General features: G+C 47.6%; 1 protein-coding gene across 1 annotated transcript in view; it reads left to right on the forward strand.

Annotated features, from left to right (window-relative positions):
* Window positions 1–26,506, forward strand: part of TRMT10B (tRNA methyltransferase 10B) — a 94,488-nt gene that overhangs the window by 63,116 nt on the left and 4,866 nt on the right. The window contains exon 7 of the mRNA XM_029603373.1: window positions 9,374–9,441. Coding sequence (XP_029459233.1) covers window positions 9,374–9,441 — 68 coding nt within the window. The remainder of the gene's footprint in view (window positions 1–9,373; window positions 9,442–26,506) is intronic.

The following is a 26,506-nucleotide window of genomic DNA, read 5'->3' on the forward strand; positions in this document are numbered from 1 at the left end:
ACCGGAAGGCTCATCTGCATGCTGCTTCCAACATCCCCCGGGAGAGGAGTCCAGAGGTCGCCGCAAGCGATCCAGAGATTGACTTCCACAGCCCCAGTTCCGGAGGCCCTGAGTGAAGATTAATTTAACCGTGGTTTAAGAGGATTGGTAAGTATAGTTTTCAGAAATTTTTGGGCTTATAAAAGTTTGGTGAAAGGTGAAATTAAGGGATATATTCTTTAGAGTTTGTGTGTGTCTGAGGTAATAAGCAAGCCAGAGATAGTTAATTCTAGTGTCTGTCTTTCCCACCCACTCAACCCCTTGATTTTTCAGCACGAGACACTTTGTCATTAAAAATCAATCAGGGTCTTATCTAAAACATAATATTGTACCAGCCCTTATTGAAATGTTATTCATCCCCTTGTAGGTCACTAGCTGATTAATTACTAAATTCACCTGTAAATTTAAAGTACTCTCATTCCAACTCCCTTAGTATCCTAAACTTAACTAGGAACTCAATAAAACTAAGACGAAGGCAGCAGTCCAGCAGCAAGAGGGGGGTTTTCCAGTCTTTTGCATTGAGTGTCACATGTATGATTTTTTACCCGCCGGTGAGAGATTGTATGTGTGCATTCGGTGCAAAGAGCTCCTGGCTCTCAGGGAACAAGTCCGATCTCTGGAGGCTAGAGTAGCAGACTTGGAGGAGCTGAGGGAGACAGAGACGAGATTGACAAGACCTTCAGGGACATAGTAGCCAAGTCCCAAATCCATTCTGGCAGCCCCAGTGCTGCCTTGGATCAGAAAGGTCTCCCAGTAGGAGAACATCACCCTGGTGTAGCAGGAAGTGATCCTGTAGCAAGGACCTGCTCTCCAGGTGATGTATTGTCCTCTCGCACTGAGGACAAATCTCCCAGGGCTACTGCCCAGGAGGGAAGGGTTAGGCCGGCCATCATAGTTGGTGATTCGATTATTAGAAATGTAGATAGCAGGGTGGCTGGCGGACGGGAGGACCGCCTGGTAACTTGCCTGCCTGGTGCGAAGGTGGCAGACCTCACGCGTCACCTAGATAGGATTATAGACAGTGCTGGGGAGGAGCCAGCTGTCGTGGTACATGTGGGCACCAACGACAGAGGAAAATGTGGGAGAGAGGTTCTGGAAGCCAAATTTAGGATTTTAGGTAGGAAGCTGAAATCCAGAACCTCCAGGGTGGCATTCTCTGAAATGCTTCCTGTTCCACGTGCAGGTCCCCAGAGGCAGGCAGAGCTCCAGAGTTTCAATGCGTGGATGAGACGATGGTGCAGGGAAGAGGGATTCAGCTTTGTAAGGAACTGGGGAAACTTTTGGGGAAAGGGGAGACTTTTCCGAAAGGATGGGCTTCACCTTAACCAGAGTGGAACCAAGCTGCTGGCACTAACTTTCAAAAAGGAGATAGAGCAGCTTTTAAACTAGAACAAGGGGGAAAGCCGACAGTCACTCAGCAGTGCATGGTTCGGAGAAATGTATCCTTGAAGGATACTAATGAAACAGGAGAGTTAGGACATCCCAACAGAGAGGTTCCATTAAAAGCAAACATAGTTCATATGCCTATAGGTAAAAAATCACCAAAGCTAATGATTTCCGAATTATCCCAAACAACTGAAAAGCAGGTTGTTAAAAACAAGCAAAAACCACATTTTGAAATGTCTACATGCCAATGCCAATGCCAGAAGTCTAAGTAAGATGGGAGAGTTAGAGTGTATAGCAGCAAATGATGAGATTGACGTAATTGGCATCACAGAGACTTGGTGGAAGGAGGATAACCAATGGGACAGTGCTATATCAGGGTACAAATTATATTGCAATGATAGGGAGGACCAACTTGGTGGGGGTGTGGCACTTTATGTCCGGGAGGGTATAGAGTCCAACAGGATAAAGATCATACAAGAGAGTAAATGCTCAGTAGAGTCTATATGGGTAGAAATCCCATGTGTGTTGGGTAAAAGTATAGTGATAGGAGTATACTACCGTCCACCTGGACAAAATGGTCTGGGCTTGATGGACCCTTGGTCTGACCCAGCATGGCAATTTCTTATGTTCTTAAATAATATTCCGAAAGTAAATTTCCCAAGCAAAAACTTACTGATTCCTTTCAGCCATCAGCAAGGTGATCCTCTCCTCTCAGTGCTTCAATCTCTTTCTTTCTGCCATTGTGGAGCTCTGCTCTGTTTTTTCAGAGTTCTTCTCCAGGCATTGCACGATGTCTGGGCTTGCTGGTTCTGTGACCAGATGACCTCGAAAGGTCGTCACTCCCAGCTCTGGTGCCTGGTCCTTCGGGGGCCTCAATGCCCCCAGTGCCTCCAAGGCCCAGGCCAAGGGCAGTGAGCGCAGGTCCCCCACTGACCTCACTCAGGGATTTCAGTGAGGAGGAAGCTCCGTACAACCCATGGGGGGAGACAATACTTCTGAGTCCTCCTCCAATGTCTCTGAGGACATCCTTTCAGAACTGTTCCCCCCCCCCCCCCCAGAGGAGCGGCACCAGTCTCCACCAGAGGATTTAACTTTTCCTGCTTTCATCCGCACCATGGCGGAGTCTATTCCCTTTCAACTCCTGATGGAAGAGGATACCAGATACCACATGCTGAAGGTGCTCCAGTTTATTGATGTTCCAAAAGAGGTAGTAGCTGTTCCCATGCACGAGATCTTCAAGGAGTTACTCCTACACATTTGGAACATCCTGTATCCATGTCACTGGTAAACAGGAAGGCAGATGCTGTCTGCCTTGTATGGAAGTCCCTGGTTTTGAGCAGCATCAGCTTCCCCACCAGTTGGTGGTAGTGGAGTCCATCTTCAAAAAGGCCAAACGGTCCTGGATCCATGCTTCCACACCTCCAGATCGAGAACATAGGGAATGAGACGCACTAGGTAGGAAGGTGTAACAGGTGTTCTCCTAGGACAGCAGGATGTTAGTCCTCACGAAACCCGCCCGCTACCCCGTGGAGTCAGGCTTCATTTTAAGTTTGTCATTTTATTTTTGTAATTCTTTGTGACGAGACTGAAGGGGAAACCCGCGTGGCCACGTAGATAGTGGCATGCTGGGCATGCTCAGTGTGCCAGTCAAAGTTCTAGAAACTTTGAAAGACGTTTTCTTTGATGGACTCCATCTGATGATGTCACCCATGTGTGAGGACTAACATCCTGCTGCCCTTGGAGAACATCTCTTATAGGTAAGCAACTCTGCTCTCTCCTGTGAACCCTTTCACAGTTGAGAATTCCTGAGGTGATTTCCATGGTCCCGTAGACAAGTGCCTTGGTCCGTTAGCTGATTTTTCAGAGGGCGTGGACTTAGCTGCTTGAGCAGCTAAAAGGCAGTGGGTGCAGAAAGCCGAGCGTGTCAGTGATGGCACATGCCCTCTCCCTCCTGCAGCCGGAGACCGTCTCTGTACTCAGCCAGGCAAGGCCGAGCTCCATTAAGTTTATAAAAAAAAATTATACAGAATTAAAAGGAGGTTGTTGTTGTGTAGGGCTTCCTCCTTCCCCAGTCTTCGTGCTCGGCGCATCGGTCCGATGTTTGTCCCGCTGCTTGGGAGGTCAAGGGACATGAGCAGCTTCCTTGGGCTAGGCCCCGCTCCGAGGCTTTTTGCTGCATGCCGCATGGTAGGCCGCAACGGCATTTCACACGCTTTCTAAGGCTGCCCTCTACAGGATTGTCAATCCGGTGTGTTCATCTAGCTGTACATTCAGGTTGTATGCCCAGTTTTTGGTCGCACAGTCAGGTCGTGCAGTCTGTGCATCCACATTAAGCGACGCTGTAGTGGCTGCACGCTGAGATCTGTGTACATGTGTACTGTGCACTTAGGTTTTTTGTGTGCTTGTTTTTGGGTGCCTAGGTGTATGTGCTTAAGTGTTGGATGCATAATTTTTGGGCATCTAGGTTGAGCGCACATATTAAAAAAAACAAAACAAAAAAAACTAGACGCATGCCTCCAGCTGGTGCTCAGCACACTGTCGGCCATAATGGCGCCTATACCTAACAAGCCTAAGCACTTTCTCTTTGCACTGCTAGTCATATATGGGCGTTTGAGCCAGGAGTGCCCGAAATTTGTGCCAGCGCTGTTTGGAGGCTTAGAGTGAATTGCCTTCCTCTGATTTCACTAAGCTGGGTTCTTCCCAGCCGGATGTGGGTCTGGGTAAAGATGACTTAGGTGGGGCATCTGATTTTGGAACTCCCCTAACTGGTTCCTCAGCAGGAGAAGGTAGCTCTGTGAGTACACCTCAGGTACCTCCTGGTCTGGATACTTCTATCTTTTCATGGTTAGAATTTTCCAGGGGTTGCAGTCCTTTCTTCAGGTGCAGTTTTTAGCCCTTTCCAATGCTCCTAGAACAGAGGCACAGGTAGGAACCTTGCTTGGACCTTCAGTTAAGCGCCGGAGTAATCCTAGGGCAGCAGCGGGACCTCTGGCTAGGTATCTGGATCTGGATGGTACAGCAGATGATGCCGATCCCGACTATCTTGAGGATGGTGAAATTCCACCCCCCCCCCGGATTAGAACCATATAGAGCTATATTACATTTTTTTTCATAGAGATGAACTGCCACCTCTGAGTTCCCAGATTTTGAATATGCTTGGAGTTCCTGGGGCAGATTCAGTATCTGAACCAAAGAGAAATCCCATTTTGGGTTCCTTGTGTAAATCCTTTTGTTTTTTCCCCATGATGGAGGCCATTCAATAATTGATTGATCTTGAGTGGGGCCCCCTAGAGGCTAATTTCAAAGGGGTTTGAGTTTTGGAAGGCCTGTACCTTCTGGATCCAGTGATAAGAGAGCACTTATGTTTTCCGAAGGTAGATGAACTTGTGTGTGCAGTCTCCAAGTGGACCACTATTTCCGAGGAAGGAGGAATGGCCTTTAAGGATGCTCATGATAAAAAGATTGAGACTAGCCTTAAGCATTTAGAGCCATGGCAGTGACCGTGCTGATTGCTTCTTGTTGTTCTTTGGTGGCTCTCTCTTGTTTGCTTCTCTCCCAGGAAATTGATGACTCTGGGGTAAACTTCAAGGCAGTTATGGAACTAGCTGCTGCCTTGTTAGCAGATGAGGGCTGTAATTTGGTCCTCATTTCAGCCAGAGGGGTGGCTTCGATTGTAGCAGGCCAGGTGTCAGTTATGATTGAGAAATTGATCAGCTTATGCGACCTCCAAGGCTAACCTCAACAAATTGCCCTTTAACGGCTTGTTTTTGTTTAGCAGCGAGTTGGAGAAACTGGCCAGTAACTGGGGTGAATCTCCGGTTCCTCGTTTGTTGGAGGATAAGAAGCAGGCACAGCGCTCCTTTAACATGAGAGGTCGTGTTAGAGGATCCAAGCGTTTTTGACCCTATAGAGGAGCGACCTTTCAGAGACTTGATTCTTTGGTGGGTCTCAGTCCCGTCATCCCTGAGAACCTAGAAGAGGTGCAGGCTCAGGTAGTAGAACTTCCCAAGCCTCCCAGTGAAGGTTTGCTGACCCACTCCCGGGAACAGGAGATAGGTGGACGCCTCTCTCTTTTATCAGAGGTGGGTCGAAATCACATCCGATCAGCGAGTCCTGGAGGTGATACAAGAAGGATATGCAATGGAGTTTCACAATGTTCTTCGGGATGTGTTCATGAAGTTTCCACGCCACTCCCACAAAAGAAGCAGGCAGTGACGGGTACATTGGCAAGCTCCTCAGTCTGAAGGCTGTGGTCCCAGTGCCCATGTCTCAAGAAAATACAGGCGATATTCCATTAATTTTGTTGGGCCAAAGAAGGCAGTCTCTTTTCGTCCCATGCTTTATCTCAAAGGCATCAACCATTATAGGCAAGTGAAACATTTTTACATAGAAACATTGCGCTCGGTGATAATGGCCATGCAGTCGGGGGAATTTCTGAACTCTCTGGATCTGTTCGAGTCGTTATCTCCACATTCCCAACCGACTAGAACATCAACACTTTCTGCGGTTCGCAGTTCTGGGATGCCACTTGCAGTTTCGGGTGCTGCCTTTTGGTCTGGCCACCCCTCCCAGAACCTTTTCCAAGGTAATGGTAGTAGTTGCGACAAAATTGAGAGAGAATGGAATGCTAGTACACCCATATTTAGACAATTGGCTGATTTGCTTCAAGTCGCTGGAAGAGAGCCACCTGGTAACTCACAAGGTGAGTTGGCTGGGTGTGAACCTAGCAAGAGCAGCCTTCAGCCTACTCAGTTGCTGGAATGCCAGGTGGTTCGGTTTGACCGAAGCAGGATAAGATGTTCCTGCCGGAAACTCAAATTCAGAAGTGGCTAACTCAGCTCCAACTGTTGAACACTCTTCACCCGACAGTATGGTTTTACCTGCAGGTACTTGGCTTAATGACTGTGACCTTGGAAGTGGCATATGCGTCCTCTTGAGCACTCCCTACTGTCTTGGTGGAATCCGCAGTCTCAGGACTATTCGATTTGGCTCCACCTGCCGATGGAAGTCTCCTCCCAACTGCAGTGGTGGCTGCATGCGGTTCATCTATGAAACAGAGTTTCCCTCACCCACCAGAGTGGCTAGTTCTGACAACTGATGAGAGTCTCCTTTGTTGGGGAGCTCACTGTCAGGAGATGACAGCGCTGGAGTGCAGAAGAGTCTCTTTGGAACATCAATCGGCTAGAAGCCAGGTCGGCCCAGTTGGAAAATTTACATTTCGGCGACGGGCTGCAGGGTTGATCGGTCCAAATAACGTCGGATGATGCAACTACTGTGGCTTACATCAATCGGCAGGGATGTACCAAGAGCTGACAAGCGTCGCAGGAAATAGATCAACTTATGGACTGGGCAGAGGTGCACCTCCAGATCTCAGCCTTGCACATTGCAGGCAAAGACAAAATAAGAGCAGACTTTCTCAGCAAGGAGAGTCTGGACCCAGGAGAATGGGCATTGTCAGACGAGGCGTTTCAGCTGATTCAGGATTGCTGAGGTCTCCCTTTTCCTAGACCTGTTGGCGACTTCCCACAATTCAAAAGTTCCATGAGTCTTCAGCCACAGGAGCGATCCAAAGTCATTGGGGATCGATGCTCTAGTGCAGGAGTGGCCGGAAGACAAGTTGCTATATGCCTTTCCTCCATGGCCCTTGTTGGTTTGATTCGAAGAATCGAACGCCACAGAGGGATAGTGCTCTTGGTCGCTCCAGATAGGCCCAGGAGATCGTGGTATGCAAATCTGCAGAGGCTCCTGGTGGATTCTCCTCTTCGACTTCCAGTGCACCGGCACCTTTTGCAGCAGTGAGCTGTTCTTCATGAAGACCCGACTCAATTTTGTCTTACGGTATTGTCCTTGAAAGAGCTTGCTTACTGAGACATGGATACTCTGCGGCAATTATTTCAACCTTGTTAAGAGCTAGAAAGTTCTCCACTTCCTTGGCCTATGGGTGGGTTTGGAGAGTGTTTGAAGCCTGGTGTAAGGATCAAAGTACTCTTCCTTCTTTGGTCAAGATTCCACTCATTTTGGAATTTTGCAAGATGGCTTGAATAAAAGCTTAGCACTCAATTCCTTAAAGGTACAAGTAGCAGCTCTTGTCTGTTTCAGAGGTCAGATAAATGATGAATCTTGGTCAGCTCATCCTGATGTGGCCTGTTTCCTGAAAGGAGTGAAACATCTTTGTCCTCCTTTGCGGTTTCCAGTGCCCCTATGGAGTCTTAATTTGGTTTTGGATTTTTTGGCAGGCCCTATGTTTAGACTAAGTATTCTGTCCTTGCGGTTGCTGACCTTGAAAACTGTGTTCCTTGTTGCAATTTGTTCTGAACGTAGGGTTTCCAAACTGCAGGCCTTGTCTTGCCGGGAGCCTTTTCTCCAGGTGACTCCAGGAGCGGTACAGCTGCATACTGGTTCTTCCATTTTACCGTCTCTGGACAGAGAGAGAGATGTAGAGCAGTATTGTCTGTTGCGACTCTTGGATGTCAAGAGACATATTGTCAGGTATCTAGAGGTTACTGAGCCTTTGCGGAAGTCGGATTGCCTGTTTATCCTTCACGGCTGTACTAGACAGAGAGAGCCTACCTCATTGGCTACAGTAGCTCGCTGGATTAAGGAGGTAGTCACGGCTGCATATGTGGATACTGGGAAGCCGTTACCTAGTCAGGTTAGGGCTCAAGCAGTGTCATGGGCGGAAGTTAGATTGTTGATTCCCGTCGAAATTCGTAGAACTGCACGGTGGCTCTCCTTACACACTTTTTCCAGATATTATCGTCTGGATGTTCAGGCTCAAGAGGACGCAGCCTTTGCACGTACGTTTTTGACTGAACCATGAGCAGCCTCCTACCCTATTCAGGAATAGCTTGGGGACATCCCACTTGTTCTGGATACATCTGGCTGGCTGCTAAGAAATGAGAAATTACTACTTACCTGATAGTTTCCTTTTCTTTAGGACAGTCAGATGAATTCAGTTTCCCTCCTTTGGCTGCTGAATGATTGCATAATGATCCTCCTGTGTGCCTACATGTTACAGGGATTACTGGTAAATGTTACTCCAGTCCCTAGACTAGTGTTATTACATTCTTGTCTGAGCTCAGAGTTGCCTGTTGGCTGAGTATTGAAATGGTTATCAGTTTTTAATCAAGTTTTTTGCTAGTTTGTACACAGTTGCTTTTGAAGAAAAAACTGGCAGGCTGACACTGCAGAGGTAAATGTACTGTGACGTCAGTTTGCTCCATCTCCATCTGCTGGTAGAGGTGCATAACCCACTTGTTCTGGATTCATATGACTGTCCTAAAGAATAGGAAATTATCAGGTAAGTAGTAATTTCTCATTTTAGGGGTTTCATTCCTGCTTCATGTTTAAGCTGCTTTCTGCATCTCAAAATAAATTGGGAATTAATTGATGATTATCTTGTTTATATAGCATGATATTGCCATACTTATCTGTTTTTATTTTTATATAATCACTAGTAGTAAAAGCCCATCCAAGGATGGGGGAATACTGTGAAGTGTTTGAAGTGCGTAATTGAGGGCATGAGTGCTAAGCTCATGTGTACTGTGTGATAATAGATAGGGGACTGGACAATTCGGGGGGGGGGGGGGGGGGGCAGAGCTGGAGAGTACAACCAGAGAGAGGAGTGGAGCTCAATTTCCATATGTGGTAGTAGACAGTGGATTGGAGAGTGAAGGGATGGAGAGGGGAAGAGCTCACTCTGCAAGCTGGCGATGCAGGTGTGGGCCAGCTTTTCTCTTTATTATAGCAAGATATGAACACTGGCCTGAGCTGTATTTGAATGGAAGGCATAAAAATGCAATAAATAAATGAAACCTGCATTTCATACAGCAAAAGACTCAAGGATGCAGTACTGTAAGTGTTCTGGAAATTCCTTATAACTCTCTGAGCTGATCTATAGTGGTGGTGATCGCTATTTTTTATTTACTTATTTTTATTTTTTTCAAAGCTCTTGAAGATATTGATCCACAAAAAGTTTACATTCTCGGAGGTCTTGTAGATGAAAGCATTCAAAAGGTAATTTTACAGTGATCGCAGCACTATTTTATACAGACGTGTTGCTATTTATCAGTTTCGGAGCATAATATAAATCTGAGAATCAAACCCACAGGAAAATATTTGTAAATGGCACACAGACCTTTTGTGTGAAGAATGCTGGAAGTTTGGTGTGTATCCCCAGTAACTGTTATAGGGGTTTTCTCTCATATTTGGCAGTGAGATTTGGCCATGTTCTATTCCAGTGTTTCCCAGCCTGTGTGCCATGGTGTGCTTTCAGATCTGATCAAGTGTGCCACAGAAAGGTCACCATTGCCTGCAGCTCAGATCCAGACAAGCACCCGGGCTCTGCTCTCAGCACTTCACAGCAATATGAGACAGCAGCAGTGGCTCTTAAATTTGCAGGAGCTCTCTTCTCAGAAAATGTATAATCATACATGCTGCTTCTTCCCAGTTTCAGCTTGAGACCCAGAGTGAGGTAACTAATGGGCAGCATGCAGGGCACAGATAGCTGGGCCACGCTTTGCACAGAATACAAATTGCATGCATCACCTCCTCTGCTTCCCTGTCTTTTGAGTTATTCCAGCTTGTTTCTTATCTTCAGTCTGAATGGGACAGGGAGAGTGTGCACTGGATGTGACTTACTGTGAGTGCTGAGAGCAGCAGTGGAGGAGCTCTGGCAGCCACATGCAGCAGCCAAGGTAACTAACCAAGAAGGCTGCCCACACCACACCAACATTTCCCTTGTCCTACACTTGTATACTGAGCTGGCCCATTTTGATGGGTTCATGTTTATTTCCACCCCTCTTTCTCCCAATTTTTTTTAAATTTGGAAGAGACTGATACACTGATAGGGCTTTCAGTGTTTTCCTAGCTCTTCTTTTGGCCCTATGAGTCCCCTCCTTGTCTGTACTGCCTGCTCCATGAAGAATTGCGTGCCTTGGGCTTGCATAGGTTGGGAAACGCTGATCTATTCAGTTGTGGCAGTGTGTCCACCTCCTGCTAGTTTTGCTTGCTGTTAGAACAAAAGAAACATTTGGAGAGCATGCAGACTTTAGATAAACTTAGTAAATTAAATGGTGGTTAGTTGGAGAGTGGAACAATAAACAAGTGAAAACTCGATGTAAGGAGCATAATTTCACTTAATATGCAAGAATAACTCCCTCATATCTGTACCTCTAGTAATCACTTTTGGTGGGCCTACATCTAGGCCAAGGGGGAATCCCCCTCATATTCGAGTCTCCCTGGTCATTTGAAATCTGCTGTTTCTCAGAGGACAAGCAGGATGGTAGTCCTCACATATGGGTGACATCATCAGATGGAGCCCCGATGCAGAAAACTTATGTCAAAGTTTCTAGAACTTCTGACTAGGCATACTGAGAATGCCCAGCATGCCCTCTACCATGCATCCACGCAACGTCCCTCTCCAGTTTCTCTTTTTCCGCAGAACTGTAGCATCACGGTGTGAGTGAGCTCATTTTGACTGTTTTTTAGGCCTTGTGGAAAACTTTGTTTTGTCTCGTGTTTTTTGACTAGGAGACACTACGGGGAGGCACCTCTTGGTGCCTCCCCGTAGTGTCTCCTAGTCAGGATTTTCAGCGATTCGGGTAAGTTTCTTTTCAAAGTCGATTCCCAAATGACAGCGGTGCATCAGAGACAACTGGCCATTGCCACCCCATTGCCATCATCTTCCATTAAGTGTTCCTTTTGTTTAGTCCGTCATGGCTATGTCCAGTTTTTGGCAATGCCCCCGGTGCCCGAAGATCATGTCCATTACGGATCTGCATGAGACGTGACCTCTACCTAGGGGCATCGCATGACGTCTGGGCTTGCCGCTTATGCACCCAGACCCCAAAGAAATGTTGACTTCAACTTGACAAGATGGAGCAACTCTTTGGGTTTAAGAAGTCCCAGGCATTAGGACCAAGAAGCAACACAAATGGTTACTGAATCATTGACATTGGTGGGACTGGGAAAAGACTGGGCCAAGCATTAAGGGAAGCCAAAGAAGCACCCACACCGTTCCCAGTCGATGTAGGTTCTGGGCTCGGGGATGCACCAACGTTTGCCGCGATGCCCCCAAAGCGACCCCGTAGCAAGGAGAGTCATTCCTCCATCGATGCTCGGGGTCTGCGATGGTCTCCACCGGTCCTGATGCCAGTCACTGATCCACCTCGAGGGTCTTAGTAATATCTGGCTACCTCTCCTTCCTCCCAGTTGGTCTTGACATTGGCAACATTCGAGGAGGAGCTGGAGCATAGAGTATACTGGGACTGGCGCTGCAGGGTTTTGGTCCTGTGGCACTGACTGTACCGGACCTGGTACCACCTGTCCTCTTACCGCTTCTGGAGAAGCCCAAAGTGCTCATTGGTGCGTTACTGACCAAGCTTTGTCTGTTCCCAGGACAGTATCAGTGCTTGGCGGGGCACAGAGGCCTCCCCCTACTGATACGGTGGTTGTCGCCGGTTCCTCAGAGGAGGAAGATCCACCGAGGCCTGCGGAGATGCCGAGGCCTTCACCCTCCATCCATTTCTACCGGTGCCAGCACCTCTGGATGTAGGCCAAGCACCTAGGGACCCATCCCCTGTCGCCTACCGTGAGGATGAGAAAACTTATGACCCCTGGGGGGATGACACTTAAGAGTCCTGCTCCGAGAGTTTCCCTTCGCTACTCTGGAGGAGAAAGTTCTGAAGGTAGCCTCCACTTGAGGAATTAACCTTTGCAGGTTTTGCGAGAATGATGGTGGAAGCCATCCTGTTTGTTATTGATGGAGGAGGATGCCAGGCACAAAATGCTTGAGATTCTCCAGTTCGTGAAGCCTCCTAATGAAATCATGGAGGTCCCAGTACACGAGATCCTTAAGGAGTTGCTGCTGAGGATTTGGGAACACCCTCTCACAGTGTCTCCTGTCAATAAGGCAGATGGGGTTTACGTCGTCCAGATAGCTGCCGGATTCGATAAGCATCGGCAGCCCCACCAGTCTGTAGTGATCAAATCCACCCTCAAGAGGGCCAAGCGTTCTCAGACTCACTCCTTGGCGCCCCTGGGGAAGGACTATAGAGTGATGGGCGCTCTTGGGAGGAAGGTATTTCAAGGCTCCATGCTTATTGCTCGCATTGCCACCTACCAGCTCTACATGAGCCAGTATTTGCCAGACATCTGGAAGCATGTGCAGGAGATGGCTGAGCAGCTGCTCAACAGCAGCAAGACACCCTCATGTCGCTGGTGCATAAGAGCCTGGAGTGCGGAAAACAAGAGGTCCATTCAACCTACGATGTTTTCGAGACGGCATCGAGAGCGGGAATTGGTGCCTGCAGAATGACATGACTAGGGGCTTTGGATTTCTGACCCAGAGGTACAGGAACAGCTCGCTGACATGCCATGTACTGGAGTACAAGCCAAGGTAGTTGTTCTTTCACCAAAGGAAGTACTATCCTCCTCGCTTCCTTCAACATCATCAGGGCTCCCGCAGCCGATCCAGGCATCAGATAGCTCCCAAGCCCCAACTCAACTCTGGGGACGGGGTTTTGACTGGGCCGTGGGGAGCGCAAACCCGTCGCCTGTACTTGGGATTTTGGACCCTCCGGTTGGGGAAGGCTGCGGTTCTTTGCAAACTGGTTACACTGTGTAACTTTGGACTAGTGGGTTTTGTCCATCATCCATCAGGGGTACCAATTAAATTTATTGGGTGTCCTGCCAAATTGCCCTCCGTGTCCGTTTTGAGAGCCGGTAGTTAATCAGGATGTACTACTAGCTGAGCTCTCTTCCCTCTTAAATGGCCAGAACGGTCAAGCCCATACCTTCAGGGCAAAGGGTGCAGGGATTCTACTCCAGGTACTTCCTGATTCCAAAGAGAATAGGAAGACTCCATCCCATCTTAGACCTAAGGGCCTTGAACAAGTTTTTAAAAAAAAAAAGAAGAAATGTTCAAGATGGTTTCCCTGGGCACCTTGATACCCCTCTTGCAAAAACGGGACTGAATATGCTCCCTTGACCTAAAGGGTGCATACACCCATATCACCCATTGAGTGGAGGAGTAGCCCAGAGCAGTGGGCAACGAACCAGGAGACCAGGGTTCAAGTCCTGCTGTCGCTGCCTCAGGTACAAACTTAGATTGTAAGCCCTCTGTGGATAGGGAAATACCTACAGTACCTGAATGTAATCCACTTTGAAATGCTGTGAAAAGTGGAATATAAATAAAATAAATATCAAGATCTTCTCTGTTTACAGGAAATGTCTCAGATTTGTGGTGGGGAAAACAGCACTTCCAGCACCGGGTGTTGAGGTTCAGGCTCGCATCAGCCCCACGGGACTTGACAAAATGCCTAGCTGTGGTGGTGGCGCACTTCAGCAGGCTGGGGGGTGCATGTTTTCTCCCAGGACAAGCAGGGGTGATATCATCAGGATGGAGCCCAATCATGGAACCAGCAGGGGTCCCCCTTCAGTCTCGTCTTATAGTAAAAAGTACATGCGAAAAATAAAATAAGAAAACGTAAACAAACCTAACTCCGCAGGGTGGCGGGCGGGTTTCATGAGGACTAACATCCTGCTGTCCTGTGAGAACACCTGTTACAGGTAAGCAACTCTGCTTTCTCACAGGACAAGAGGATGGTAGTCCTCCCATATGGTTGAGTACCGAGCTGAGGGTGCCTGAGCAAAGCACCAAATGCACCCAAAGACATGCAGCAGGGGTGGAAATTTGGTTAGGGAGGGCATCCTGAACCCTGAACGGGTCGGTGGAAGGATATTGGGAAGATAAACTGAAAACAAGTTGTGTAGAATAGACTGGCCAAAGATGGAATCTTGCCTGCCAGCCTTATCTAAGCAATAATAGACTGTGAAGGTTTGGAGAGAACTCCACGTAGCAGCCATACAAATATCAGCAAGCGGCACGGAACGGAGGTGCGCCACTGATGTCGCCATGGCCTTGATAGAGTGTGCTTTTACACGGTCTTGCAGCGGAATGCCTGCTTGCTGGTAGCAAAAAGAAATGCAGGCCACTAACCAGGAGGAGAGGGTCTGCTTTCCCAAAGGATTTCCCAATTTGATGGTATCAAAAGAAACAAACAATTGAGTGGATTTCCTGTGGGCTGATGTGCGGTCCATATAGAAGGCTAGAGCATGACTGCAGTCCAAGGAATGCAGAGCCCGTTCTCCTGGGTTTGCATGGGGCCTGGGAAAAAAGGTAGGTAGGATAATAGATTGGTTAACATGAAATTCCGACACTACCTTCGATAAAAATTTAGGTTGAGTGCAGTGCACTACCCTGTCATGCAGAATTTTAGTGTAAGTCAGGTAGGTAACTAATGCCTTCAATTCACTACCTCTGTTAGCGGACATGATAGCGAGAAGGAAAACTACTTCCCACGTGAGATAACTGAGATCACAGGAGTGGAGAGGCTCAAACGGAGGTTTCGTGAGCCATCCCAAACAGGGGCCGGAGGGCGCAGTGGAGGTTTTTTAAGTGGAGCAAGCCTCTCATAAAGCGCGTTACTAAGGGTTGAGTTGAAATAGGAACATCCCCCACGCCTTTATGAAACGCGGCTACCGCACTGACATGCACCCTGATGGAGGAGGTTTTCAGGCCTTCCTCTGTCAAGTGCCAGAGATAGTCCAGAAACTTCACCGTGGAACAAGTGAAGGGGTCTAAGGTCATAGATGTACACCATACTGTAAACCTCTTCCATTTGGAATGATAAGACCTTCTCGTGGAACGCTTTTGTGAAGCTACGAGGACTCGGGACACAGACTCTGAAAGGTTAAGAAGTTGGAGTATTAACCTTTTCAACATTCAGGCAGTCAGAGATAAGGCCTGGAGGTTGCGGTGGTGCAGGCATCCATTGTTCTGAGTTATCAGAAGCGGATCCTTCCCCAGAGGAATGTGGCGGCATACTGATAAATCCTGGAGGATTGGAAACCACACTGGCGTGGCCAGTGAGGGGCTATCAGAATCATTACGCCCTTGTCCTTCCGTAACTTCACGAGAGTCTTTGATATGAGTGGAAGTGGAGGGTATGCATAGAGGGAGACCGCTGGCCCATGAGAGGGTGAAAGTGTCTCTCGGTTGCGAGTGGTAACTGCGAGTGAGGGAGCAGAAGTTTTCTACTTTACGGTTGTGGACTGACACAAAGAGGTCTATGTGAGGGTAACCCTAACGTTGGAATATTGTGTCCGCTACCGTGGGGTTGAGAGGCCACTCGTGCAGAAAAAACATGCGGCTCAACTTGTCCGCCAATACATTGTCCATGCCCAGCAAGTAGGTGGCTGTGAGGTACATAGAGTGGGAAAGGGCCCACGCCCATATCTGTGCAGCTTCCTGACACAGGAGGTAGGAGCCCGTTCCCCCTTGCTTGTTGATGTACCACATCGCCACCTGGTTGTCGTTTGAATCAGGATGGTCTTGTTTGAGAGGCAATCCTGAAGGACCCTGAGGGCATATCTGATTGCCCGAAGCACCAGGAAATTTATCTGGTGTTTGGCTTCCTCTGGAGACCAGGTTCCCTGAGTCTTTAGGTTGCCAACATGAGTACCCCACCCTAGGTTGGAGGCATCTGTTGTCAAGGTAATTTGAGGTTCTATAGCCTGAAATGGAAGGCCTTGAGTTAGATTGCAGTGTTGCATCCACCAGGCCAGCGATAGTCGGAGCTGTGTGGTAATGTGAACAATGCTGGACATTGGCTGACAAGCTTGAACCCACTGGGATTTTAGAGTCCACTGCATGACTCTCATAGCTAGGTGGGCCATTGGAGTGACATGCACCGAGGATGCCATATGGCCTAGCAGTATGAGGAAGTGACTAGCAGTTGAGGATACTCGAGTCTGTACAAGATGAGCCAGAGAGGCCAGAGTGAAAGCCCGATCCTCAGGGAGGAATACTTTCGCCTGTATAGTGTCTAGATCGGCCCCTATAAAAGATAGGATTTGGGATGGTTGATTAGAAACCCTAGGGAGATCAGAGTATGGAAAGTGAGACGCAAGGATGCCAATGCGGCTTGCTGAGTAGGGGCCCTTATCAACCAATCGTTGAGATAAGGGTAGACATGGACACCCTGACTCCTGAGGAAGGCTGCGACTACCACGAGGTACTTGGTGAATACTCGTGGAGCAGACGCTAGGCCGAATGGCAGTACAAGGTACTGGAAGTGACGAGGGCCGACCAGGAATCGCAGGAATTTGCAATGAGACAGAATAATTGAGATGTGTGTGTATGCGTCCTGGAGATCTAGAAAGCATAGTCAATCTCCTTTTTGAAGAAGAGGAAGTAGAGACCTCAAGGTTACCATCTTGAACTTCTCTCTTTGCAGATACTTGTTTAGGGCACGAAGGTCCAGAATTGGACGAACGCCACCTGACATTTTTGGGATGAGGAAATACCGGGAATAGAAACCCTGCCCCCGTTGGGAGAGGGGCACTGGTTCTATTGCCCGGGACTGGAGGAGGGTTGATACCTCCTGTTCCAGAAGAAGAGAGTGGTCAGATGATCCCCACATCAGCTGAGGTGGGGAGTCCGCCGGTATAGTCAAGAAGTTGAGGAGGTAACCCTGAGTGACCACTGCAGGTACCCACTGATCGGTAGTGACAGTGTGCCAAGTGTTGGTGAAGTGGCACAAACGACCACCGACCGGTACTGATGGAAGAGGAGGTTGGCCTATGCTCTCCAGGAAGGAGGCAAAACCCTGACGCTGCTCCTGGCTGAGGAGCAGGTTGGGTATTCTGAGGTCGGGACTGCCTGGACTTACCTTTTTGATAAGTCTTGGAAGGGCAACCTCGGGAAGCCAGAGGACAATACCTTGGTTTGTAGGCCGGTCGCTTAACATCTTGCCTAAATGTCCTCTTGGAGGTGGATGAGAACTCAGCAGGCACGGAAGAAAGTTGACGCAGCATTTTATGGTGGTCCTTGAGCTGCACCACAGTCTCCTGAATTTTGTCTTCGAAGAGATTATCCCCAGCACATGGCAGGTCAGCCAACCTGTCCTGTACCTCTGGTCTGAGGTTGGAGGATTTCAACCAGGCCCACCGTCTTGCACTATTCCCCGCTGCAGACACCCTAGAGGCAGTGTCAAATATGTCTTACGCAGCGTAGATCTCATGCTTACCAGTATCTAGGCCTTTCTGAGCTAGAGCATTAAGCTCATCCTGGAATTGGTCAGGTAAAGATTCAGAGAAATCCTGTATCTTCTTTAAAAGGTTTCTATTATACTGGGTGATGTACAACTGGTAGGAAGGAATGCGCGATATAAGCATTGAGCCATGAAAAACCCGTCTGCCAAAAGCATCTAGGGATTTCTGTTTCTTTCCTGGAGGTATGGAGGAATGAGGTTTGGAACGTCGTGCCTTTTTCTGGGCTGATTCCACAACCACAAAGTGATGATCCAGCTGTGATCTTTGAAACCCAGTGCACCAGATAGGTGGCATCTGTCTTATGGTTGACAGGTGGAACTGAACCTGGATGCTCCCAATTCCTCTTTAGCAGGTCAATGAGGATTTCGTGAATGGGAATTGACATGATTTCCTTAGGAGCATCAAGAATCTGGAGTACTTCCAGCATCTTGTGCCTTGAATCTTCTTCTGTCTGAAGCTGAAATGGAATTGTTTCAGACATTTCTTTAATGAAATTAATAAAGGACAGATCCTCTGGAGGAGAATGCCTTCTCTCTTCAGGAGGGGAGGCTCTGAATGCAGATCATCAGTATCCTGGGAAGAATCATCAGTCCAAGGATCATAAGGTTGATCACCAGCTCCCTGAGGATCTTCAGAAGGGAGAAATGGAGTTAATCCCGAAGGGCCAGGCCTAGGCATCGATGGCACCGTGGATGGCACTGACAGCATCGATGGTGGGATCGATGGAACCGGCAGCATCGATGGTGGGATCGATGGAACCGGCAGCATCGATGGTGGGATCGATGGAACCGGCAGCATCGATGGATGAGTCTGTGGCAGGATCCCAGATGGCAGTATGGGTATCAGTGTTTCTTCGTCTTCTGATGACACAGGTATTGGCATCGAAGGAAGAGGACATACCGGTGTTCTCGGTTCCAGCGGTGGAAGGGCACCAAGCAACTAATCCAGTCTACCCAATAGCGGTGCAAGCGCCATGGGAATCGGATTGGTTACTGGCTCGGGCACCGGTATCTGCATCGATGGAGTCTGGAAACCTTGCAGTGCTTTACCGATGGCCTCTTGGATTATCCGATCCAATTCCTCACGGAAGCCTGGGGCGTGGAACCCCAGCACCGGAGTAGGAGGCAGCACTGGTGTAGCCTGAGGGTCCACTGGTGAAAGTGGAATCGCGGCTCCCTGCATCGATGAAAGTGGGGAACACCTCAGTGACCCAGTCGCAGAGGAGGATGGGGCCTTTTCCGGACGGGATTTGTCGGTGGCTCTGTCGACGCCGATGCCAAGGGCTTGCCTGGTTCGGGAGACAGCCTTCCTATCCCGGTGTCGACGCTTTTCACGATGTTCTCCTCGGTCCTTCTCCTGAGGCGAGGAGGAAGAAGTCAACACCTTAGGAGTAGTCGAAGCCGGATGGAGTTGGGAGTTTTGAATGAAAAAGAAACTCCATCTTCTCTAAACAGGCTTTATGCCCCATCGGCATCATTTGGGCACATTTGGTGCAGAGAGGTGTAAGAAAGAAGATATATGAGGTGCTGCAGAGTACTTTTATTTGTAGGTGATTATAAGCAGTTTGAATTTTATGCAGAAGCAGACAGGGAGCCAACAAAGTGATTTGAGAAGGGTTGCATGATCACATTGGTAAACAAATTTCTGGGAACATTTTGTTTCCTCCACAACCTTCGGTGAAACAAGTAGATTTTAACAAGCTGAACACAAATATGCATTTATGATGTCTGTATCACGTACCGTTTGCCAGAAAAGTGCGATATACATTAAGCATTGTTACGTGTCTGTAGCAGCATAAGCTATAATGGCAATGTTGGCACCAGAAAACAAAACTAAAACTGCTTTGCCGCAGATGTTCGTTTGTAATCGCTGTCCAACGCTTCGCGGATGAGAGTCCAACAATAGTCACCTAGTATGGAGGGGTTCCAGTTGCCTGGATACCGTTTCTCCATTTTGACAGTGTCTTGATGAAACCTTTCACCATGTTCGTTACTCACAGCCCCAAGGTTGTCTGGGAAGAAGTCCAAGTGGGAATGAAGAAAATGTATCTTCAGTGACATGTTGCACTTCATCAATTTGTATGCCTGAAGCAGATTTTCAACCTGATCGACAGTCTGCTGCCTTATAGTTACCTAGAAAGTTACAAATGACATTCTTGAAGGCTGTCCACACAACACGTTCTGTACCTAGCTGTACCATCAAAGTGGCTGTCCTTCATTACAGCTCGGATTTGTGGGCCAATGAAAACACCAACTGTCCAGCAAGAAAATATATATACGCGAGATTATGTTTTAAAATTTCACAATTATTTTAACACAAAATTGGCCGTTTCTCAAAAACCTTACATGATGTACAAATTTCGAAGTAATATCTGTGATCAGCATCAAAAAATCTATTTGGAACACCAAAAAGCCTGAAGGAAACAAAAGCTTTGTTTACCATTGTCATTAATGGCACTGGAAGAAGATAAGTCATGCTGCTGAGTTTTGAACAGACCGAAATTAAATGGTGGTTAGTTGGAGAGTGGAACAATAAGCAAGTGAAAACTCAATGTAAGGAGCATAATTTCAATTCGCAAGAATAACTTCCTCCCTCATGGGCAGACCTGTGAAGAGCAGGTTGCAGTAATCTAAGTGAGAAGTGATGAAAAAGTGGGTAAGGGCTCTGGTAGTAGACAGGAAAGAACAGATTTTTGAGCGATTTTTGAGCAAGGAGGAGCGCTTTATTTCACTGTATTGTGCAGAGAACGAAAGAATACTGTTAAGGTTGTGGGCTGAAGGGACTGGGTATGGGCAGATGTATTATTCACAGTGATCGAAAAGGGGGGAATGGGGGAAATGGCTTGGAGAGGGGGGGAATGAGTTCTTTTTTTTTTTGTGTGAATATGTTTATTAGACAATAGGCATATACAACAAATCGCACAGAAGAAACTCACATCCACTCTACAGATACTAAGAAACGGTAACAGCTTGATAACATGTAGTAGATGGAGCATTATTTAGCCAGTTGTCTGAATTTTTAACATAACTCAGTGTTAACTGAAATGAACTGCCCTCCTCCCCCCCCCCTTCCCCCCCCCCACCCACCCTCCCTTGCAAAGCACAATGCTACACCATGAAAAGAAATCGTACAAATTGAACAAGCACAAAGGTTCCAAGGCAAGGAAAAATACAGGTCCAGACATAAGGTGGTCCATCAGAGTTCTACACTTGGGGTAATTACTATCCAAGTCTCATGAAACGCAGAAGGTCAGAGCCGGCAAGGGACCCAGGCTCTCTGGACTCTATCTTGTCTCCAAACAAGGTGATATAAGCAAGGAGAAGTACCCTCCCCACGGCTAGTGTAGATAGGACCATGTGACATCAACTTATGTTGGCAGTGTGGAAACATCCTCCGGCTGCAAGGTATGTATATAGTCTTGCCAAACTTGCAGGGTTTTCTCGTATTGAGACACAGATGTACTTTTGGCAATCACAAGTTCCATATGCATTAGCTTATGGAATCTGGTCCTCCAAACGGAAAGAAGCTGGGGGGCGGGGTTCAACCATTGCAGCAGAACAGAGTCTCTGGCTATAAGGATAATCTTCTCAAATAGATAAACTTGATGATCCGCTAACGCACAGGGTGATACTGTGAACAAGCCTAACAGCCATAAAGAGGGCTCTAGCGGGAAAACAGTCCCCCACAAAAGTTGCACTAGGTCTCTTAATGACATCCAAAACCGTTGCAAAACAGCACAAGACCAGAAACAGTGGTAAAAGTCCGGGCAAGGCAACTTACAGCGAGTACAAGTCCTGTCTGAGGTAAGCCCCATGTGAAAAGCCTGTTGTTGTGAATAAAAGGCTTGATGAATAAATTTAAATGTCTGATCCCGTAGATTGGCATTGGTGACTACTCTAGGTATTCTTTTAAAACAAGTTTTAATGTCTTCAAGAGCGACCACCTGAGGTAAGACCTTATTCCATTTGCTCACCACCCCTTCCAGCAAAGTCCGCGGTACCCAAGCTCCCAGCGCAGAATAATATTGTGAGCAGGTTGAATGCTTCCCGTCAGTTCCCAACAAGAGGTCCAGGACAGCTTGACCCTGAGAGAGGTGTAAAGTGTCCCGAAGATCAGTAACCAAAAAATGGCGCAGTTGTAAATATCCATAAAAGTCACTGGGCGGCAAATCAAAACAAGTAGCCAACTCCTGAAAGCTACGGATCTGGTAGGCATCGTCTTTCACTATAAAGAGTTGCTGCAGAAACAAGAGGCCCTTCGCAGACCATTGTTGAAAAATAAGTTGAGTCATGCCAGGTGGGAACAATTGACAGCCTCTAATGGGTAAGTTCGTCATTACCCCTCCAGTAATGTGTAGGGTTTTACTAATGAGTCTCCACATTCGTCGAAAGGGACGGACCACCACGCTCCTTGTTATGTAGGTAGGAAGAAGAGAGTCCGGAAGTTGAAGAACAGCTCCTGGCGCATGAGGTGCAAGCCACGCCCTGTAATGATCCATTGGAGAGTGGGAAGAAGAGTTGCAGACCCAATCTTTAATATGTCGTAGCAAACAGGCTTGATTATATCTGCCCAGGTTTGGACAATTAAGACCGCCTTGCAGTTTTGGTAACATAAGAATGTCCAAAGGGATTCTTGCTCGTTTCCCATTCCACAGATAAGCCCGTAAACCCCTATTTATATCATAAAGATCTCGCTTCTCAAGCCAGACTGGCAGCATATGAAACAAATACAGCCATTTAGAAATTTCCATCATTTTCAATAACAGGATTTTCCCTGAGAGGGAGAGCGGTAAACCTCGCCATATGTCCAGTTTTTTAAGCATTTTCTGCTTTAAGGGCAGAACGTTCAGAGCATACAATTTACTAGGAGAGGAAGGAATATACACCCCCAGATATTTTAGAGAGGCTTGAACCCATTTCAATGGGAAGTTACCCGGCCAGTGACCTTGTAGGGTCCCCAATATGTCCAAGGCTTCTGACTTGTCAATATTTACTTTAAGCCCGGCAAAACAACCGAAGGCAGCTTGGGTATGCAAGACATGTGCTAAAGAGACAGTGGGATTACAAAGAAAAACTAGCATGTCATCAGCGAAGGCAGCCACTTTAAAGTTACCCGTTTTGTAATGAAGACCTTGAATTTCCGGGGACTCCGCCAATTTCCTCAGAAGGGGATCAAGGGACAGGATATATAACAGCGGGGACAAGGGACAGCCTTGGCGCACCCCTCGATGAACACAAAAAGCTTCAGAGATATGATCATTCGCCACGATATGCGATTTGGGCTGCAGGTATAAAACAGAGATGGCCTGTATGATCCGGGTAGGAAAACCAAATCTCTGAAGTACAGAGAACATATAGTCCCAAGACACTCTGTCGAATGCCTTCTCAGAATCGAATCCCACTGCCATAGATTCAATACGTAGGTGATGGGACGACTCTATGGCAGATAGGAGTCTAATAACATGCGCCCCAGCATCTCGTCCGCTGACAAAGCCCGCCTGATATGGTGAGATTATTATAGGAATTACAGAGTTTAACCGCTGGGCTACTATTCGTGCATATAATTTCAGGTCACAATTCAAAAGTGATATGGGCCTGTAGGAAGCGGCTTGATAGGGGTCCTTCCCAGGTTTGGGAAGAACAGTGATAAACGCTGTATTAATATCCCAGGCATTATTAAAAAAGGACGCTAATGATTTGGAGATAGAAGGACACAAAATTTTGTAATATTCAGCCGTTTAAACCATCGGGGCCAGGTGATTTATGATTTTTGCTCGTGTGAATCACCCCCTGCACCTCCCCTTCGGTTATTGGCCTACTGAGAAATTCCCTCTTCTCCGCGGGAACTTGGGGAAGTTGTAAATTACGAAAAAAGGCCTCCTCCTCCGCCTTACCCCCCTTCCTATCTTCGCTATAAAGCCCTTCGTAGAAATCTCATAACACCTGATATATCTCCGGGCTTGCGGAAACATGAGAGCCCCCCGCATTTTTGAGGCTACCAATAAAGGTTTTCCTCCGCTTGATGGCAACCAATCTCGCCAGTAATTTACTGGATTTATTTCCATAACGGAAAAAGAATTGGTCTGAGGCCGTCAGAGATTTCTGCGCCCTCAAATGTAGATGCGCATTCAAGGCATTAAGACATGCTTTGTAAGCTACTTTGTGGGCTGGCATGGGAGAACTCGCTAGCGTGTGCTGAGCCGCCTGTAGCTGAGCATCCAGACGTAAGATAGTGGCGTTTAATTTTTTCCGTTGGGCAATAGAGTACGCTATCACTTCCCCACGCATTACCGCTTTACTCGTTTCCCAGTACAAGGAGGGATTATCGGAATGTTGGGCATTGTTAGCAGCATATTCTTCCCATTTTCCCCTCAAGAAGGCATGGAAACCCTTATCGGTACCTAAAGACCCAGGGAAACGCCAGGATTTCTTGCCCACCAGAGAAGTCGACAGCCAGAGATCTACCCACACTGGGGCATGATCCGCAATCACAATGGATTCTATGCCCGCCTTATCCACTCTACTAAAAAGCGGTTTAGAAATCAGGATATAGTCAATCCGAGATAGAGTATAATGTGCACGAGAAACATGTGTATACTCCCTCTCACTTGGGTGTAATAAACGCCATATATCAAGGAGATCTAATTGTTTACAGAAAGCTCCCACCCCACAATCCATGGACACTTTATAACTTTTAGGGGTATGTGATTTATCCAGACTAGCTTGTAAAACACTGTTAAAGTCCCCAGCCAAAAGGAGCTCACCCTGCATATGAGATAGCAAGGTACTGAGCAGGGAAGAAGTGAACCCTCTGTCAGGGGTATTTGGTGCGTACACGTTACAAACAGTCACCGGTTTTCCCGCCAGAAGACCAATAACTATTACATAACGTCCCTCGGGGTCCTTAACCTCTTGTATTAAGGTAAAGGGAACATTTTTATTAATGAGCACTGCAACTCCACCCTTCTTCCTTTTGGCAGCAGAGAAAAAACAAGCAGTTGCCCAACTTTGACATAGTTTCTTACTTTCTATGTCCGTGAGGTGTGTTTCTTGCAAACATGCTATTCCCACCTGTAGCCTTTGCAAATGTTGGAGAATTTTCTTCCTCTTAATCGGAGTACCCAGCCCATTCACGTTCCACGAAATCAACCTGCATTTACTCCCCATGAGATCTAGGGTTGGTAAAGAATTTCAATAGCAAAGAACGAGGAGGAGGGAAAAGCCCCCAGCCTGGCTTCTCCCCACAACTACCAAACCCTACCCCAGTAGCATAATAACGATATGAAACAAGATCAGTACCACTCAGTAAACAGGTACACACAAACAGTCCCACAAATATCAGTGCTTTGCCACATTCCCTTCCCACCCCCCACCCCCACCCCACAAGAATAAGCCCTACCAGACTAAAAAGATCTGGTAAACAGGTCATACATGAGTGATCAGCGGCTCAGAGCCCCCTCCCGCCTCCCTAGAAATCTTAGCCTCACCCAGAGTCCAGAAAATCATACTATCATGTGTTTAAAGCGTCCAAAAACTTAGTTGCTTCCAGCACGGTAGCATAAGTAATCCACTTCCCATTATGATTAATCCGGAGCTTAGCTGGAAATTGCATGGAAAAACGAATGTTCTTTTCAATTAGTTTGCTACACACAGGGCCGTAGGAGCGACGTAGAGCAGCCACTTTAGCTGAGTAATCCGGTGCCAACCTTACACTTGTTCCTTGAAGCTATAAAGGGCCGCTCTTCCTAGCGGCTTGCATGATGAGGTTTTTATGATGGTAGTTCAGGATTTTCATAATCACAACTCTCGGTCTCGTCTGGTCTGGACCCTTGATACCAATGCGGTGTGCCCGTTCAATTTCTAGCACACCTGCTAACTCGGTGAGGCCCAGAACCTCGGGCAGCCATTTTAGGAGCACGGTGCGCAGCTGATTATCTTCAATGGCTTCAGGAAAACCTAAGCAGCGAATATTGGAGCGGCGTACTCTATTTTCAAGGTTCTCCGTTTTTTCAGTTTGATCCTGTAATAAGCGCTCGAGGTTAGTTACCCTCCCCTGCAGCGCCACTACATCATCCTCGAGGGTTGAAGTTCTATTTTCCACTTGGGACAGACGCGGGGCATAATCAGAAATCACCTCCCTCAGCGCTCCAAGCTGATCAGCTATTCCGGACAATTTACTGTCCAAGGCTGCCAGTACCACGTCTTTAATTTCCGCCACAGTCGGAGAGGTCGGGGGGATTAACTGGGGCTCACCGCTTTTCTCCGTCTCAGCGTGTCCGGCCGCCATTTTAGGTTCAGGCCCCTTGAGTTTCTCCTTGTCCCGCTTCGCCAGCTTCGGAGGCATGGGAGCCGGCGATCTGGACATAAACGATGTAATCGACATAAACCAACAGCCCTGGGAAGACGGTGAGGCTTTTCAAGGTACAGCTGCGGGTGGATGGAGGCGGGAGGGAGATAAGCCGACCGGAGCAGAATCAGACGCGTCCGATCCCGTTCACCACATCACGTGACCCATGAGTTCTTTTTAAGCCATATTTAGGTGATGGGACATCCAGGCTGCAGTGTCAGGCAGGCTGAGAGTTGTGATTGGACTCTTGTGAGAGTTCCTGTACAGAGAGGTAGATCTGAGACTCATCTACATGGAGATGGCACTGAAAGCCATGGGAGGACATCAGATTACCGAGAGAGAAGAGGGCCCAATAACCGGATGGAGGTGAAAGAGGATCCTCCAGAAGACACACTGAAACTGCCTTAGGACAGGTAAGAAGAGAACAAAGATAGAACTGAATCTTGACGTCCATTTGATGAGCAGATTGTGGTCAACGATGTCGAAAGCAGCAGTTAAGTCAGAGTTAAGCATAGAGAAAAGTCACTCTGCCTTTGCCATGAAGCGGTCACTGGAGAATGAGGGCTGTCTCTGCGGCATGTTGAGGGTGAAATCTAGATTGCAGCAGGTCGAGGATATC

The sequence above is a fragment of the Rhinatrema bivittatum genome, chromosome 1 (assembly GCF_901001135.1).
Source record: "Rhinatrema bivittatum chromosome 1, aRhiBiv1.1, whole genome shotgun sequence".
Lineage (NCBI taxonomy): Eukaryota > Metazoa > Chordata > Amphibia > Gymnophiona > Rhinatrematidae > Rhinatrema > Rhinatrema bivittatum.